Below are 19598 nucleotides of genomic sequence, written 5' to 3' on the forward strand. Positions count from 1 at the left end.
GAGGGAAAAACATAGAGGGGAGAGAGAAAGAGAGGAAGAGAGATGGGGAGAGGGGGAGAGAGAGAGAAGGGAAGAGAGGGGAAGAGGGAGAGAGAAGGGGTGATACTGTTCAAGAAGAAATGTACTCATTACCTGACTTACGTAACTGTGACCCTCTCTGTACCTCCTCTGTATTGTGATTCTACAATAACAATAAAATATATTTTAAAGAACTATTTGGCCCTGAAAGAAACCTATATGAGAATCATCTCCAATATTCCTCTTAGGGAAACCATAGAGAGTTCAGTATCCATAGTATATGATCCCAGAATGAGTTTTCCATGTTTGTGCGTTGACTCAACATTTGTTGCTTATATTTTAGAAGTTTAGCTTTGAAATTCTTTTTTAGTGTGTTTTATTGTAAAGATACTATACAGAGGGGTTACACTTACATGAGTAAGTTAACGAGATGCTTGATAGGAATATTTTTATTTATATTTTTGTAGGTGAGAATATTAGCTCATACTTGTGTTCATCTTTATGATTACTCTTAGATATAAAAAGCTGTTTATCAAGGCAAAAATAGCCATTCCTGGAGTTTACAGGGTGGAACCATATCAATCAATTCAACTAATGAGAATTTTACCTTCCAATTTAAAGTCATATATTTGCTAACAGTCATTTGAAGAAAATGTGGCACAGATGAAATATACAGTGCATGTACTTAATGTATATTGATTTCAACATATGAAAGTAATATTTAGTTGAGTAACTTAACCTACTAGTACTCACTGATCTTAATGAGGGGAGGAGCAATTATTTCAATCCTGCCATCCAAAGGACCTCCTCTGGTAATATAAAACTTTCACTATTCAAGATGTGATAGACTTACCAAAAAGACTCTTCAGATAATTCCATATCAAATCAGTAACTGGTTCAGCAATCTTCCCTTCTTCCTGAAAGCCAAACACATCTTCATAGATACCTGAAGTTGGAATTTAAAAAGGATTTCCTTGATAGTCTTAGAGAAATTATTTTGTTTCCTGATCCCAGTCCTACAAAGCAAGAGACACAAAAGTTTGGAAAAAAGGCTTTCTGATAGTTCTCCACACTCATGATCAACCTTGTTCTGAATATGTGGGCTATCATTCAAGGATATGTAGAGAGATTTCTATAAATATTCGCAGACTTTGTCTTTGTAGCTGTGTTTTCTCTCCCAGGAATTCATTATCTCCTGTGATGAAAAGCTTTTGCCTTAGAAGCAGGTGTTCTTGAAAGACACATTGAAGAATCATCCAGTCTTGAATGAAGAATTGTCTTCTCTAAAGTCAAAACACTAGTATGTGGGAGTCCCCTCTCTGTGTCCAAATATGGTTGTTAAAGAATCAAATGTCATATGAATGGCAAAATAACTGCTGATTGAATTTTCCTAAAGAGGCAGAGTATTGAGGCAACTTCCTTCTAACCAATATTAAGTGATTTGTGTAAACTTGTTCTTAATCATTTGAGAGCTAAACCCAAGAAAAAATAGAATTAATTGTAGACATTTTAAAGTGCTTAACTCTGAATGCTGCTCTTTGTATTTCTCAAATTGCTTTAGATTTTATCCAGAAACTTTTAAATGATACATATTACACTTTTCTCTCAGACTCAAATCCAGGTCAATATGAAACATGCGGATATAGTTAAAACCAAGAAGGGTTTTCTAAATCAGGCATAGTAATACACACTAGTAACACTAAAACTTGGGTTGTAAGTGCAAAGTCAGCCTGGGAAAAACAGTGAGTCTACACCATATTGAGATATATATATATATATATATATATATATATATATATATATATATATATATACATATATATATATATAATCTTGCTGAAAAACAACAAAAAAAGAGTTCCAGTCACCCTCCAATTTGTTATTTGTCTATTCATTTATTTGTCATACCTCAAATTTTATGTAAAATCAAAACTTGTATATGGTAGCAGGGTACTGTATTATATTGAATGCATTATAGATATGGCAAATTGAGCAAGTCAGATGGAACATACTTCTCCACATTTATGATTTTTATGAGATAATAAGCAAAATTCTAGCTTTATGAAGTCTATAGTACATTAGTCTATAGTACATAGAGCATAACTGTGTTTGTCCACTGTACCTTGTACATTCATCTTCCCTCTCTAGTTAAAAACCCCCTTATTCAGGGGCTGAGAAGGTGGCTCAGTGGTAGAGTGCTTTCCTTGCATGCATGAGGCCCTGGGTTCTATTCCTCAGCACTACATAAGCAGAAAAGCCAGAAGTGGCACTGTGGCTCAAGTGGTAGAGCACTAGCCTTAAGATGAATTGCTGAGGGACAGTGTCCAGGCCCAGAGTTCAGGCCCCAGGACCAAAAAAGAAACAAAACAAAAACCTTATTCAAAATATGTTTATATAATTATTATATAAATACTTTATAATCATTATATGGTTTATAATGAAGTATAAAATATTGAAATAATTTTAATAGTAATCAATATCAAAAATGCCATCTTAATTTACCTAGCAATACTGCATTTGTGACATTATTATGAATTTGTTTGTAAGATTGTTATTTATTATTTTGAAAATTGGAAACAACAGTAATATCTCAGTGAAGAAACGGTCAACCAGATAATTCTTATGAAGTTTTATATGCTGTCACAGCATTAATTTGGTAATTAATTTATTAAAAGTATAACGAAATAGGAATGATTACTATAACAATATAAAATGATATAATATTAAGAGTCAATCTCATGAACTATATGTACACACAAACACACATATATATATACATATATATATATATATATATATATATATATATATATATATATGCCTTGGATAAGAACTTGAAAGAGTAAAATCACAAAGTCAAGTGATGGACTTTTTCATTTTTTTACAAGGACCAATAATACTTTCATAAAGAATGTTCTGGAAAACTGGGAATATATTTGTGCAAAAGGAGGCTGCAATGCTTGGTGCATTATCCTGCCCATGTAATTGTAACCCCTCTGTACAATATGTTCACAAATAAAATAAAAAAAAGGATGTCACCAGAACTATAAGCTTTCAGGTTATTCTAGAGAATCAAACATTTCCTTCAATTTTCAAGTTTCTAGAAGTTACATTCCTTGGCGTATGGCTTTTAAATTTAATTATTTTTTATTTATTCATGTAATGATTTTTAAGTTACTAAGAATTAAACCCAGGGCATCTGACGTGTTAGGCAGGTATTCTACCACTTGAGACCTCCTCTCATCCTTTTTCCTTTCATTTGCTTTTCAGATATGGCTGCATTTACCATGGTTTGCCATAGACCCCCATCCTCCTATCTCCAAATCTCCAGCAGCTTGGATTATAGGGTTACTGTACCATCCATGCCTTCTCTGTTTTATTTTACATTTTTAACAGGGAAAATAAAAACACAAGCGAAAGCATGTCTACTAAGCAAACTGACATAAGGACACAATAGATGGAAAATTTTTAAAGTGAATAACAAATTCTCTTTCCTAAAGAAATGTCAACAGCTTTCCTTGATCTGTTTTCATATATGCAAGTGAAACATTAATATTCATCACCACCATCCTCAGCAGAGCCTGTTTTACTTTCCGGTTATTTCTTTTGGAAACAAAATAACTTTACCAAGAGTTTTCACCAGGGCATTTCAGATGTACATATATTACATTTTCTAGGGTTCACTGTCATCTTTTAGATGATCTTGCTAATGGGACCCTCTCTCTTCAAAGGAAATAATACTTGTACACTGAAGCGTTGATGTCCTCTTCTGTTCACTAGCCTGAAAAAAGGGTTTTTTAAAATAATTTATGTGATGAATGACTCACCATATTACTGTAAATTTACTCATTAATAATCTGAATTGCATTTCAGGCATCACCTAAATCATTTAAGCAAACATAAATATCAAAAGAAGATTATTACTGAAAGATTAGAGCAAGGAATGGTGGAGGAAATGTTGGATTTATGTTCACCACAGTGATAAAGGAGTCTAGGAAAAAACTAAAACATTTAACGCAAGAATCAGAGAATGAATAAATATATTTTCAAAATGAAGGTAACTTTGTATACTTTTTATGAAATGTGATGTATTTGTATATCCTCCACCAAAAAGTTCTACTTATCAAGAGAAAAGAAATGACATGAAATAAATGTTTGAAAGTTTAAGCCTGACTCAGTAGCATTGTGCTGGCCTGTAAGGCCTTGAGTTCAAATCCCAGTCCAGGAAACAGAACTAAATAAAAATCACACCTACATATTCCTAACCATGTAAGAGGAGAATCTTGATGGAAAAAGAAATCATGCATTTTTATCAATTTAAGTAAGCGTTTATCCCAACTGAACAAGTTCACCAAATGTTTTTATACAATGATTTAGTTATAGAAATGGCCTAAAGTTAACATTTAACTTCCATGGATTGGGGCCTGAAATTTCAATCTCATAGTTTTGCATTGCCAGGGATTATAATAGATTAATCTTGTGAATTTCCGGAGTCAAGTCTCTTACCCAAGGTAATACCATTGGTTCTTGATGTACCCAAGTGTTCCACACCTGAGCACTATATCATAACCTATCACAAGTAACGTCATCTCCTACACAATTGTCTTGGCTTCTTTGGAGAATTAAGCATGCAGCACAGTTTCTGTGTTATATCCTGCAGCCATCTTCATATAGCTATTCATGTACATCACACACATTAAAAAACACCTTTGAAAATAATCTTTCCTGATCAACACATTTTTATATATCAAACAACAAAAGCAAAACTGTGCAACTAGTTAACAATAATTGCTATCTCACATCAAAAATAAAAATAAAAATTAACTCTTTAAGCGCATTTTGTCATCATCAAATTATTGAAACTATAAACTTTTCCTCAGAAATTTATTTTGTTATTCTTATTGAATTTCATCTACAGATGGGCTATAAAGTTTGAAGAAACTATGTTCCTTAAATATTCATTGATAAGGAATTTAAGATTCTTGGGTGTTTTTTTTGTTTTTTTTGTTTTCTGTTTTTTGTTTTTGGTCAGTCCTGGGACTTGAAATCAGAACCTAAACTGTCGCTGAGCCTCTTTGTGCTGAAGGCTGGTGCTCTACCACTTGAGCCACAGTGCCACTTCTGGCCTTTTCTGAGTAGTTTATTGGAAATAAGAGTCTCATGAAATTTGCCTGCTAGGGCTGGCTTTGAGCCACAATCCTCAGATCTCAGCCTCCTGAGTAGCTAGGATAACAGGGGTGAGCCACCACCTTCCCAGCTGAGAATCTCTTTTAGTCGACCTCTATAATTAAAAATTTAAACATGAACTTGAAATGTTCATGCTCACTATTCCCTTATCAAATTTTGAAATGGGGAAATACACAAAAATACTTCTTTATTGTGCCCACTGTGTAGAAAGGGTGGTTGTGGTGTTAGTGAAAATCTTTGGCAGAGGCCAGGCTCCTACGTGTTTGTTCCTAAATTACTAGCCTTAACAAATACCTCTGTGTATGGCTGTGGGAAAAGTAGTAATAAGATATCATGCATTAAATTAAAACTCATGCAACAAATTAGAAATCACTTAAAAATACTTAGCACAGTTGTGCCACGATGTAATTAATCTTTGTCAAGATGAGAATAATACAGGGGTTTCATCTGCCTAAAAAACTCTATATGCAAGTGTTAAAGACCACAGGGAAACTCTTGAATAATTAACATATACTTAATAAAATAAATGACACATATTTACAACAGGTCCTCTCTAGAGTATGGTTATTAGTTGGAGGGTAAAGGCGGTCAGAGTGGTTGTAAGGTGAATATGGTCAAAATATTTTATATACCCTGAAAATAGAACAATGAAGCTAGCTAAAATAGGTTTTGAAAAGGGGAAGGGGAGATGAGGGAAGGGGAGGGAGAGTATGCGTCACATGGAAGAAGTACATCATATGCATATAAGGACATGTTAAAATAAACCCTTCGTGCAATGCATTGATACCCATAAAAATGTGAAGTACAAAAGATGATGATAAAAAATCACTGTTAGCGGGGCACTGGTGGCTCAGGCTTGCAATCCTAGCTACTCAGGGGTCTGAGATGTGAGGATTGAGGTTGAAAGCCAGCCTGGGCAGGTAAGTCCATGAGACTCTTATCTCCAATAAACCATCAAAAAACCAGAAGTGGTGCTGTGGCTCAAGTGGTAGAGCACTAGCCTTGCTGAAGAGCTGAGGGACAGCACCAAGGCCCAGAGTTCAAGCCCCGTGACTGAAAAAAAAATAATGAGATGTACAAGTCGTTATGTTGAAAAACAAATTTTACAATTTTGATGGGGGAGAGAGGATTGGGTAGGGGGGATGGGGGGAGGATGGGAAGGGGAAACAAAGGAGGAAGCTACAATGCTTGATAAGAAATGTACTCATAAGGGGAAACAAAGGAAGAGGCTACAATGCTTGATAAGAAATGTACTCATTATCTTGCCCATGTAATTGTAACCCCTCTGTACAGTATTTTCACACACAAAAAAAAAGAAAAAGAAAAAAGAAAAAAAAATACTGTTATCCGTGTAATGATAAAATTAAAATTATTAGAGGAAAGATGACAAAGCATAGATGCCAATTTCATTATTTACTGGTCAATTGAAAATATCAGAGCACAGACTTATTAAACTTAACAAAAGAAAAAAATCATGAAAGCAGAACCAGTGATCTTGAAAAAGTTAGTCACTGGAAGTCACAAAGAGTGGATCTGGGTGTAGCATAAGTTGTGGGAAAGACACTAAGAAATGGAGACATTTAAATGTTCCCTTAATGATGTTAAGTAAATGCCAAATTTTTACAATGCTAATCAAGGGCCAACCTTCATAGTGGCAGATGAAAAGGATTCTTTTTCATGCCAATAATAAACATAGAAGAAACTGCTTCCTGCATAAAATATAATAAGAACCTTTTTAATTAGTCACCATGAAATATCTTTAATATTCACCTTTATATATGTAAGCCATCTGCCATGATTTTTGAAAAAAAAACACACATTTGAAAGGCCAAATATTAGCTAGTTAACCTTGTGAGTGTTTCTTATTTTATTGGTCCACGAATCCCCACAGGGATGGGCCCTGGGGCTGGACTGTGATCCCTCCAGTGCCCTTAAAGACTCCCGTGCAGCCCACAAGCAGCTCCTCCTGGAGCCTCCACACCTAGTGCAGTTAGGGAAGCAGTCATGAAATCTTACCATGGCACCAAGGAGGACAAAAGCCAAACACCCTGATACATACAGAATTCTCTTTGTAACTTTGTGGTGTGCCTCTCTTGCTTGCCTTGAGTAATATGAAATTAAGATACATTTATTTTAAACACTATTACAAAGCATAAGCGTTTTATTTTGCTTCTTTTTTCCCCTAAAGGTATCTACTCATTATTTGGTGTTGGAATATATATTTTTTCCTTTGTGATGGATTCAGAAAAAAAAGATTTTATGATGAGCACTGGTTGGAATTGAGTGAAACAAAAACATGTGAGTTATTATTTCTTAGTTTCTCCATTTCTCTCTTTTGTTTAATTGCATGCTTCACTGATCTAATGCAAATTTACCTTCTAGTTTTTTCTTTTAAAACTGTTACCATAGCTAGTGTTGGTTTAGCTAAAATAAAATTTGCCAAAGGAGCATGATAAATCAAGTGATAAGTTGAGTATACAATGTCAGCTGTGAGGTTGAAGAGATTATGAAATTTATTCAACCTCTACTGGAAAATTATCATTATGATTAGTGCTTTATTTTTTATTTACAAAAATAATCTATATTGTGTGGGTAAAAGATGTGTGGAAATTGGTGTGAATTTGATATAAATGTAGAGGCAGAAATAATCATTTTTTTCTCATTTCAAGATACAAAGTATCTCCTGTTACAGTGAAGGAACAGAAATGTCTATATTTTATTTTCATTTTATATTGCAATTTGTAGAATAAATGCATACAGAATCACATCTACATCCACACTGATTTAAGTAATTGAGGAATAATAATGTAACTAGGAACAAGTTATAAAAGGGCTTGCTGAATTTCAATGAAATATTGTGATTACTGTCTTATTGGTCTAAATTGCTTTTTATGGAAGATATAAACTCACATTAAATAATCAGTTTGAATCTTAAAGTAGTAAACAAATTTAAATTTGTTATTTTATTTTCTTCTTGAAAAAAAATCAAAGCTTTTGGATTACCATATCAACTGGAGTTGAAGTTTTATTCCACAGATTTATTTCCTACCCCAAAATTTTCTGTTCATTTCTAATTGCACAGGTATGATAGAAACTGTGTGCAACTCCAAAGGTGGTATTTTAAAATAGTCATTATCATATTTTGATCATCTTGGTGTTCTTTACTGGTTTGTGCTTATCTTAATGTTTTATCCACATGCAAGTGTACCATGTGGATCCATTTAAAATATATAATAATTTAGTAATAAGAACCAATCACCACTACTTCCAGTTTTATTAATGTCATGTATTATATAGATCATTTCTTGCTTTTAAATATGAAGAAAAGATTTTCTTGCAAATGTTTTGAGGTTGATTTTAATAGATCATGCTTAATCTCTAGTCTACAATAACACCACTTTTATGTATTTATTTATTTAATTATTTTTGTATGTTTTTATTATAAAAAATAATGTACAGAAGGGTTACAGTTACATGAGCAAGGTAATGAGTACATTTCCTTTTGAGCACTGTTACTTCCTCCTTTGTTTTTCCCCTACCATCCCTTCCATCCCACCTCAACAACTACCCCCCACTCCCCGCCAAAGTTGTAAAGTTCATTTTCAACATACTGTCTTGTACATCTCATTGTTACAATGGGTCAACCTGTATCCCTATTTAAGCATTTTAACACCACTTTTTATGCAGAAGCTTTTTATGTTTATTTTTATAAATGTGACATATGAGAGAGACTGATATATCATTGTCATTTAATCTTTGCTTTCATTATTCTGATAGATTTGAGAAATTTTATATGTGGGATTTGCCAGTTGCAAGTTTTTCCTGTTTACTGCAGGTTGTAGTGTTTTCTCTTTTACAAAATATCAAGTTAGTTATATTCAAAATATATTTTTTAGGAGTTAAATTTATTACTATTTTACCACTTTTAAAATATTTTGTTCATATGAAAGTTGTCATATAGAATACTTAATATGTATTACATATTTTCTTTAGGAATATGCTCATTGTACTTTATTTGAAATTTTACCTGTCCTAAAATATAAATGAATTCTAGTAATTGGGTCTTCAGTATTTCTTAGCCTCTAAATGTATTTGTCAACATTGGGGAATGTAAGCTTTTGTGGCAAGTAGGATCAGAGCTTTCAATGATTTTCTTTATAAAAGTTAAAAAAAACTGTAATGGGTGCTAACTATTTGTGAATTTTAAGATATGCTTTTTAAATGTTGCTAAACCTTTTTTTTGCTAAGCCTTTTATACAAATTTTTCTTTTTAACTGCTAAATGTATTGATTAACTTGTAAAATATTAACTACTTTGCTATAGTTGTCTTTCCTAACCATAATCCATAAAGTATAGAAATAGCTTTACCATTTTTAATAACATTCTACAACAAAAGGGTTCATTTTAAGGGATGGTATATGAGACTCAAAATTTCAGTATTTTTTTAAGTTTGTCTTTAAGATTTCACACCCAGCTCAAGTCGATTCAAGTGAACTTTTTCTTCTGTGACATCACAGAGATTTTGAAATTTATTAGACCAAAATGTGGATAATTAAGGTCCATGTATGGAATTCATATCAAGCTCTAAAATCCTGTTCCAAATCTCTTTGTCAACTGTATTTTTCCTTAACTTTTTCAGAGGAGCACGCACTGTACAAGAAGCAAAGTTACCCTGCTGTTCTAATTCTGTGCAAATATGATGGCAAATTTCTATCATCAGTTTATTTACTCACTATACAACTGAGTTTTGTTTTCAGCAGTTATATGGCAAGATTTTTAGATTCAGTTATTTCAAATGGAGAAAGGAATTGAAAAATGAAGAAAAGTAATGTTTGGCATCAAGAGTATTTCCTCTATCAGTGACATATTCCAGTATTTCATACCAGGAATACTGAGGAGCACAAAAAGGAAAAAAACATTTTGCATCATTTCAGGACAACATAGTAGGAAAACAGACAGACTGAAGATAATTCTCTCTGTTTTACTGGTCTCTACATGTAGACTGCTATAAAAGGAAAGGCTAGAAGAGAATGTCTGATGGGTTTAAATGATGAGAACTCAAGATTGGGATAGAAAATGAACTAGGAAATAAGATACAGTATCAGTATAGGAAGCCACAGCCATGGAAAAGGCTATATAATAAATGGCCATATTTTCCAAAGATTTTTCTTTTTTTACCCTATCTCCTGACAGATTCAAAAGCTACTTTCTGAGATTGGTAGGCTCAATGATTATAATAATGATTATAATAATGCTAATGCTAATGCATTGAATGTGAGAATTACAGTAGCCTTCTACCTTTGAATAATAATCACATAGCTGTTACATAATCACTGGGATGTAAAAATCCACCCTTAAGCTACAATAAAGAAATTGCATCTCAAGAGCAAGCTGAAGTTATGATTTCCATTTTTAAAGTTGTCACTCTCCTGTTCATGACAAGTGTGAAATTTTGGAATTTGTCACAACTGAAGTTGATTGATACCCTACACTGCTATTATAATCATCTATTCTTAAAAAAAAGCCATACTCGTCAGTAGATATATCTACTTGTAACTCATCCATTGCTGTCCTCATAGGTCCAATTCTCCTAAGTGAAATGTTATAAGTACTTGATAGCAATTTATTGAGTAAAGTACTAGATGTATTTCATTGATTCCTGTCCTTCTAGGTCCAACTCTGCTAAATGAATCATTATTAATACTTGACATCTATTTGTTGAGGAAATAAATGATACTGAAAATAAATTACAATTCTCAAAGATTAATGTTTCAAGTATATTATCTTCTCTCTCAAAACAAGCAAACACACTGACACCATGGAGCATGGTAACATCACAGAATTTATCCTTCTGGGACTTTTTAGTGGTGAGAAAGTGAATGCTCTGTGTTCCGTGCTATTCTCCTTGTGCTACCTTGCAATTGTCTCAGGAAACTTGATGATTCTTCTCACCATCAAGGGCAGCCAACTTAGTGAGCAGCCCATGTATTTTTTTCTCAGCTACTTGTCCTTCATGGATGTCTGCTTCACTTCCACAGTGGCCCCCAAATTGATCCTGGATTTATTGACACAATGGAAGACCATCTCCTTCCATGGATGCATAGCCCAGATGTTTTATGCCCACTTCTTTGGTGCCACAGAAATCTTCATCTTGGTGGCCATGGCCTATGATCGCTATGTAGCCATCTGCAGACCCCTTCATTATATGGTTATTATGAGAAGACAGGTGTGCTGTCTTCTCCTGATGGCCTCTGTTTTGGGAGCTTTTATCCATTCACTCATGCAAGTATTGATTATTATTCACCTTCCATTCTGTGGCCCCAATCAGATCGACCACTATTTCTGTGATATCTTTCCCTTGTTGAAGCTGGCCTGCACAGACACCAGGCTTTTGATGACTGCTATCATTACCACCACAGGGGTATTATCTATTCTGACCTTTGTTGCCCTGGTGGTTTCGTACATCATCATCCTGTCCACCTTGAGGACTCGCTCATCCGAGGGTCACCGCAAAGCCTTGTCTACCTGTGGCTCACACCTCACCGTAGTGCTCTTATTCTTCCTGCCCCTTATCTTCACCTATGTCCCCATGGCTGATTCTGTCAGTGAGGACAAGGTGTTTGCTCTGTTCTACACCATGATCGCCCCCTTGTTCAATCCTCTCATCTACACACTGAGGAACGCAGACATGAAGAATGCCATGAGGAAAGTGTGGTGTCAAGACAAGCGCTTCCAAGGGAATTGAGTCTTCTGGTGTTGGAGTTCTTTGTTCTCTCCATAGAATCAACGTGAACCTGCCCAGCCAGTCCAGAACGGAGGTGAGCTTCCGCCACGTTTCAGATTTTGAAGAAATAATAAGACTTCTCTACACTCATTGGTATTACTTTGTTTCTCTTAGTGTGATCACAAGGTTACATAGGTCAATCAGTCTCCAGGATTTGCCCAGTTCTGATATTCTATTCTAGAACTTACGCTATTCTCCTTGATCTTGTACATGATGAATGTTTCATGATAAATTCTGGGGAATATTAAAAGGGCTACATGGCTTATGCCCTGCCTTAGGAAATAGATTTCATTGCCTGAGACACCTGGAATAGACAGAAACACTAAACATTTCCTTCGTGAGATTTTTTCATTGAATTAAAAAATAAATGAATGTGAAAAAGGTACCTGCTGGTGTATATTTTAACTATTTACTTTCACAAACTAGGCTAATTACATTAACAAGCATGATGCAATTTTTCTGTTTACATTGTAATTGGTAGAAATTATTGTGATTCATCTTTAGTATCCTGTTGGTGGTGTATTCTTATAACCAAAATTTACAAGTTAGACTAAGGGAATCTATAAAATATTGAAACAGGAATTTCTGGCACCCATCCATCCAAACTTTTTAATTTGAACAAGTAGACACACATAAACACACCTTCACAAACTAGGAAACTCAGATTTTAGCACTTGGTTACATCATAGTCATAAGTAAATAGTCATAAGTAGAAAAACAATTTTATTTTAGCTGTGCTACTCTTTTCCCAAAATCTCTCAGAAACAGTGATGCTCTACCAGTGAGAGAAAGAAAAAGAAAGTAAGCACATTGCTTTGCTTTGGACTCGATTCAATCATAGACTTCAATACTGTTGGTATTGTGGGGTTTCCTGTTTGTAATAAAAATCTAGTGCTGTGCAGACTCTCATGGCCCCTGAGCCAAACAATCGTAAGCCAAAACCTCTGAACTCATGAGCCAAAACAAGTTCTATATAACCTGCTTTATCATTATGGTAGAAAGCTAACACAGTTTCCAAACAAATTCTTGCAGATACAGAATCCAGATGGGTACCCACAGACTAAACTGCCAAGCCTTCCCTGGAACCAGGCAGGATATTGCAGCCCTTTCCAGGGTACCAGGATGCAGGTTGACATCAGCACCAGACTCACTCACATAGCCTAACAAGCAATCCAACACCAGTGACTGCGTTTTCAACCTCTTCAGATAGAGACCTTGAGGATGTTACTTATGCAGTGAGTGAGCCCTTCAAGGTGTGAGGCAGGATCTTCCTGTCCTAAATGGCTGTCCAGTGTGTCCTGTTATTCTCCTGACATGGAGATTTGTGAATAGGAAAGGGAAGTTCTCTTGTTGTCAATGGCTTACTGGCTACATATAATACCAGTGATGCTGTTGATTAACCAAGATTGTGTCTAGGACAGTTCAATTTAAATAGATAGCCAATCTTCTCTTTCATCTCCTTCCAATATTCAACAAAAATAAATATTTGAGGAGGACATGTGGGCGGGAGTGGTAAGTTTCATGGAATTTGCACCTATGCTGGGCAGCTTCTCTTGTCAAACCACAGTTAAAAGTGAGATGTCAATTTAGAGAAATCCCATCTTCTCGATATATACTTACCCTTCATACGAGATGAGTGCTCCTCTATTCTATTTTCCTCCTCTTGTCTCTTTCTGTAGAGCAATTTAAAGGAAAAAAATCATAACTGTAAAGAGCCTAGAATGTGCTCCTTAAAGATTTCCTTTAAAAAAAAATAAGATCATGAAAATACTATACAGAGGGGTTACAGTTACATGAGCAAGGTAATGAGTACATTTCTTATCCAGCATTGTTGCCTCCTCCTTTGTTTTTCCCCTACCATCCTGTCCCTCCCACCTCTCAACTACACCTCCCCACCTAAGTTGTAAAGTTCGTTTTTCTTTTTTTTTCTTTTTTTCTTTTTTTTTTTTATTGTGAAAATACTGTACAGAGGGGTTACAATTACATGGGCAAGATAACGAGTACATTTCTTATTAAGCATTGTAGCCTCCTCCTTTGTTTCCCCTTCCCATCCCTTCCCATCCTCCCCTGCCCCCCTCATCCCAATCCTTTCCCCCTTCCCCTCTCCCCCTCACCCCCCCCTCACCAAAGTTGTAAAGTTTGTTTTTCAACATAGAGTCTTGTACATCTCATAGTTGCAATGGGTCAATCTGTATCCCTATTTAAACATTTTGTTTTTCTCTTCCCCTCCCCAAATTATACCAACATAAATACAGTGAAAACAGGGATTATACCATGGGGGAGTGACATAATTTCTTAACATATTTATAAGATTTCCTTTTTATCATTGTTAATGGATATCAATGTGTATTATATTCTCCTAGCTCTAGCATTTGGTAGCTGTAGGTAGATGAAGGGAGATTAGATGAGGGGTAGGTTCTGGGGTATGTACATCTGTGAGCTAATAAGGAACAACACGAGAGAGAGAGAGAGAGAGAGAGAGAGAGAGAGAGAGAGAGAGACAGAGACAGAGACAGAGACAGAGACAGAGACAGAGACAGAGACAGAGACAGAGACAGAGACAGAGACAGAAACACACAGAGAGAGAGAGAGGGCATCTAGTAACAGTTACTAAGCGGGCAAACACTTCAATACATTGAAATAGATGAATATTTAAAGTTTATGATAGGGGCTGGGGGTTTAGCCCAGTGGAAGGGCGCCCACCTGGCGCGTGCAAGGCCCTGAGTTTGGTCCTCAGCCCTGGGAAAAATAAAATAAAATAGAGTTTATGATATAACTCATAACCTAACTCTTAGGTAGCTATGAAGTTTATGAACTTCAAACATAATGTATCATTTTTTTAAATTTTACTGTAAAAGTGATGTACAGAAGGGTTACAGTTACATGGGTCAGGTAATGAGTACATTACCTTTTGAACAGTGTCACCTTCTCTGTCATTCTCTCCCAGCTTTTCCCCTCCTGACTTCCCTCCCCACAAAGTTGTATAGTTCATTTCCAACATAGTGCCTAGTGGGATTCTGCTGAATTGGTTCACCCTTTGTCCCACCGTTTCTTTACATCCCTTTCCCCAATAAACATCATTCTAAAGCCACTTTTATTAAAGAATTTAGAAGGAATGTCTATTATCAGAGTAAAAACTGTTGAACCTAACTGTTAAAAATGGTGTGGTGCACCTACATTAGCAAGAATAGGCCAGGTGACAGTCAGGATGGAAACATCTAACTGTCCAACCACTAAGTCGAGAAGTCACCTAAGGTGGAGGCCCTGGATGATTATCACCAAGGCTGCGGTGAAGAAGGGGAAATGGCCTTTCTGTCACTGAGAATAGAGTTCCCCCAAATGTCTTTAAATAACATAACCCACAGTCATACATTGTAACCGTATTCCTCTGTTCTATCACCCTTCCTATGAGCCACACCCCCCCCAAGACAAGTCTTATCTCCAGGCCCAAATAGAAGGATATCCATCTTCAGAGATACAACCCAAGGGTAGGGTCTGCTGTGTGCCTGGCCGGAGTGAGGAAATATGATTATTAGAAAATTATGATTATTAATCATAACCTGTGTGTTTATGTAGCCCCTTTATTAACATAACACATGGACAGTGAAAAAATGGTTTATGGTCACAGTAATTGTCTGAACCCACTAACCAGAAACAACTATGAATGTATTCTACATGCCATAGTTAATTCCATGAACTTATTCAATTTCAACAAATTGAGTATAATAAATAATAATACTTTTGCTTCCATTTTTTCTTATTTCTGCTATTCTTTCTAAGAAAATGTACTATATATTCAATACATTTAAACTTTTAGATTTAGGATGGGAATATCTATTACTTAGTTGTCTGAATTCTTTTTTTGTATGTTTTTTAATTGTAAAAATGCTGTACAGAGGGGTTTCAGTTACATGAGCAAGGTAATGAGTACATAATTCTTAAGAGTATCACAGTTCTTATAGTTTTAATACATTGGGCAAACACATAGTTAATATTTTAATGTTTTATAATAATATATATTAAAATAACATTATATACCAGTTATATTAATAGGGAAGAAAAGAAACTGTGTGTATAAGAAAAAAACTGTAATTCAAACACAAAGAGCTATTTACATACAAACTGGTAGTTAAATGAAATGTGCCTCTTGTTGTCTTGTTTGAGACTTATTTACCTATAAATAATCAGGATGAAACCATGCAGTATGTATAATACAAAATATGTAATATAAGAAAACAAATATTGAGAACTACACTCTATGTTTACTCATAGATTGCCTAGCTGTCTTTCTGCTTGTCAAACCAATAGGTGGAGCCTGGCACAGATGGCTCACCTCTGCAATCCTAGCTACACAAGAGGCTGCGACCCATTGGCAGCTGCAGTACTGTCACATAGCCTAGGCTTGCCCATTCAGGGTGCTACCAGAAAGGAATTCAAATCCTACTTAAGACAAACAAGATACAAGGTAAATTCATCTTGCAATGGCAATAAGCACAGTGGATGTAGATGCCTTTCCATGTCCAGTAGCAGCAGAATCTAGCAGTGCCTGACCCCAGCAGAGAGAGTAGCAGCAATTCCAGAAGTGACGCCCTGTCTAGGCAGTTTGTGTGGTATAACCCTGCCCAGGGTCTGGTGTGATTCACCTCTTAATTCCCATGCATTTTCTCCCATGATGCTACTGTTATTCTCTCTGCTCTGTAATAGCAATCAACAATTTTCCAATAAAGTCCTTTCCTGCTTTAAAAAAAAAAAAAAGAGGTTGTGATATGAGGATCTCAGTTCAAACCCAGCCTGAGCAGAAGAGTCCGTGAGGCTTTATATTAAAGAAGCAACAAAAAAGCTGGATTGTAGACATGTATCACATAGTAGACTATCAGGCATGAGTAAAGGAGCAAAACAAAACTCAGAGGGTCTGAGTTCAAGCCCCAGGACTGGCACGAATGCAAACACACACACACACACACACACACACACACACACACACACACACACAGACTGAGCAATATATACACCAAGTTTTTACATACAACTTATAGAAAATAACACCACATTTGAGCTCTCAAGTAAACACATGGCCAGCAAAATTCCATAGAAGCTATCAGTCTTGTGGCCAAAGCACAAAGAGAAAGGAAATCAGTTTCCTTAAGTATGAATAAAAAACGTGCTCTTGTTTGCACCTTGAAATGTACATGGATGGGGAAAAATTGAAGAGGAAAGGTTGACTCACAATTTTCTAAGTTAATATCTACATTCTCACAATCTATGACACAAAGATCATGCTTTTTAATCAATACCTTACCCATCACAAGCATTCAGTGCTCAAAACCTGTCTATGGTGATGTCATGCCCACAAAATTCGAGATAATCATTTTTGATATCTGCACTTATTCACGCATCCATAGAGCATGCCACAGCTTTCTCATGGCATTCTTCACTTCTGCATTCCTCAGAGTATACACAAGTGGGTTTAGAAAGGGTGTTCCAGCGGTATAAAATACTGTCACCATCTTGTCTACGGGCAAAGTAGTTGGGGGACGTGTGTATATGAATATACAGGGACCAAAAAATAGTACAACTACAATGATGTGAGAAGAGCAAGTGGAGAGAGCTTTCTTCCTTCCTTCTGCGCTGTGATTTCTCAGCGAACGCAAGATGACTATGTATGAAAATATCAGAATCAAGAAGCTGCATGAGCAAAGGGCCCCACTGTTAGAAACAAACAGCAGGTTGACCACGTATGTGTCCGTACACGCAAGTTTCAACAATGGCTGCAAATCACAGCAGTAATGGTCAATCAAATTGGGTCCGCAGAAGGGCAATCTTAAGAGCAGGATAATCTGAGTAGTGCCGTGTACAAATGACCCAATCCAGGCAAACACAATCAAGATGAGGCAGACCTGCCTTCTCATGATGGTTGGATAGCGCAAGGGCTTACAGATGGCCACATAGCGATCAATAGCCATGAGGACCAGGACAAAGATCTCCAAGCTGCCAAATAAATGCAGTGCGAAGATTTGAGTCATGCACTCATTGTAGGAAATTATTTTCTTTGTAGAGAAGGAATCCACAAGGAGTCTGGGGACTATGGATGTGGAAAAGAAAGTATCTGCACAGGACAAATAAAACAGAAAGAAGTACATGGGGCTCCCAAGTGCTGAGCTGAACATGATGGTCACAATGATGAGTGTATTTCCCAAGATAGTGGCCACATAGAAAAGCAAGAAGATGAAAAACACCATACTTTGTCTCTCAGGATCCTGGGTCAACCCTAACAGTATAAACTCAGTGACACTGCTGTTTTGTTGCATCATTTCAGTCATTGTGCAGAAATCACAGGTTAGAACAAAAAAATCTACAAAGAAGAAAAGAAAATCATATAAAGAAAATACAAAATTTAAATGTATAATGCATAGCCTCAGTCATGAAATCCTATCTTACCAGTGATTTAACACTTAGCATTCCTATAGGGTTTTTTTTTTCTGTGAAAATCTTAACTACATCTAACCCATTTCCCAGACTGCACACAAAAATAATGAAATAGAAAATATTTGTTTATTGCTACAATGGATCAATCTGTATCTTTGTTTTAGCATTTTGTTATTTTCCTTCTCCTCCCCAAATTATAAAAATGTATATACAAGATGCACGGCATTGGAATCAAATACAGTGACAATAGAGGTTATACCATGGGGGTGAGAACATACCTTCTTAGAGTTATGCATGGGAAATTCCCTTTCAAATGTAAGATTGGTAATATATGAAATGTGTTGTCATACTACATTACAAATAAAGCTTTATGAACCCTTACCCTAAGACATTATGAACCACATTTGCATATCACTGAGCCATTACAACTTCTTTTGCTGTAAGAAATAGATGGTACCAAAAATGCTGAGTCAGAGTTAAATATAACCTACAGGACCACACTGACAATAACCACATTTATTTTGTAATTATTTCCCAAAGGTATTATTGGCAAATGTTCTTTAGAAACGAAATTTTTAAGAAGTATTTGAGCTCTGAGAATTAAGTAACATAAACCCAATCTATCAATACATCTAATCCATCTATACATCCATAGTTTTCTGAATGTACAGATGTAGCGATAAACATACTGTCATATTTGTATACTATAGGTAATTTTTAGTTCTTAAGAATTGTAGACATAAGCAGCACCGTAGAAGTAAATGGTTTCCTATGAATTCGAATTAATCACGTTCCACACTAATCTATTATTCTATGCTCTGTTGCCATTGGAACAAGAGACATATTATCTCCGACTACATTTAGTTGAACATTGTCACTTACATGGACTCTTTCCATGGTATATCCCAAACAGATATTATTTCTACTTGATTATCCCTCACACCCTTCTATCATCAGGCCTTACTATCCCATTTCTACTGGAAATGCCTGTCTCTTCTCTTTCCATCCTCTCACTTTTGAACGTGAAACATCCCCCAAAAACTCCCTCAAATGCTGTCCTTGCACAAGTACCTGATAATGTGTGCTTCATGTGTCTGTAACAGTCTATAACATTAATCAGGATTTCATTCTGCAAGAAAGGAGCATGAGTACACATGAACACAAATCCTACCAGCTTTGGGTA

The 19598-nt window shown here is 35.7% G+C and overlaps 2 protein-coding genes across 2 annotated transcripts; one reads left to right on the forward strand and one right to left on the reverse strand.

Moving 5' to 3' along the window:
- The first annotated feature begins 11023 nt into the window (after nucleotides 1-11023).
- Nucleotides 11024-11950, forward strand: LOC138834204 (olfactory receptor 4P4-like). The gene has a single exon (XM_070032953.1). It carries the CDS (start codon nucleotides 11024-11026, stop codon nucleotides 11948-11950), a length of 927 nt encoding a protein of 308 aa, XP_069889054.1.
- A 5423-nt stretch (nucleotides 11951-17373) lies between these two features.
- LOC138833704 (olfactory receptor 4C11-like) lies at nucleotides 17374-18297 on the reverse strand. Its single transcript, XM_070031995.1, has one exon. The coding sequence runs from the start codon at nucleotides 18295-18297 to the stop codon at nucleotides 17374-17376; it is 924 nt and encodes a 307-aa protein (XP_069888096.1).
- Nucleotides 18298-19598: the final 1301 nt, after the last annotated feature.

The sequence above is a fragment of the Dipodomys merriami genome, unplaced genomic scaffold, assembly GCF_024711535.1.
Source record: "Dipodomys merriami isolate MVZ:Mamm:240054 unplaced genomic scaffold, mDipMer1.0.p SCAF_21, whole genome shotgun sequence".
Taxonomy (NCBI): Eukaryota; Metazoa; Chordata; class Mammalia; order Rodentia; family Heteromyidae; genus Dipodomys; species Dipodomys merriami.

What these genes read in the sequence shown, in the direction of transcription:
- LOC138834204 (XM_070032953.1), top strand. Translation starts at nt 11,024, where the DNA reads ATGGAGCATGGTAACATCACAGAATTTATCCTTCTGGGACTTTTTAGT.
- LOC138833704 (XM_070031995.1), bottom strand. Translation starts at nt 18,297, where the DNA reads ATGCAACAAAACAGCAGTGTCACTGAGTTTATACTGTTAGGGTTGACC.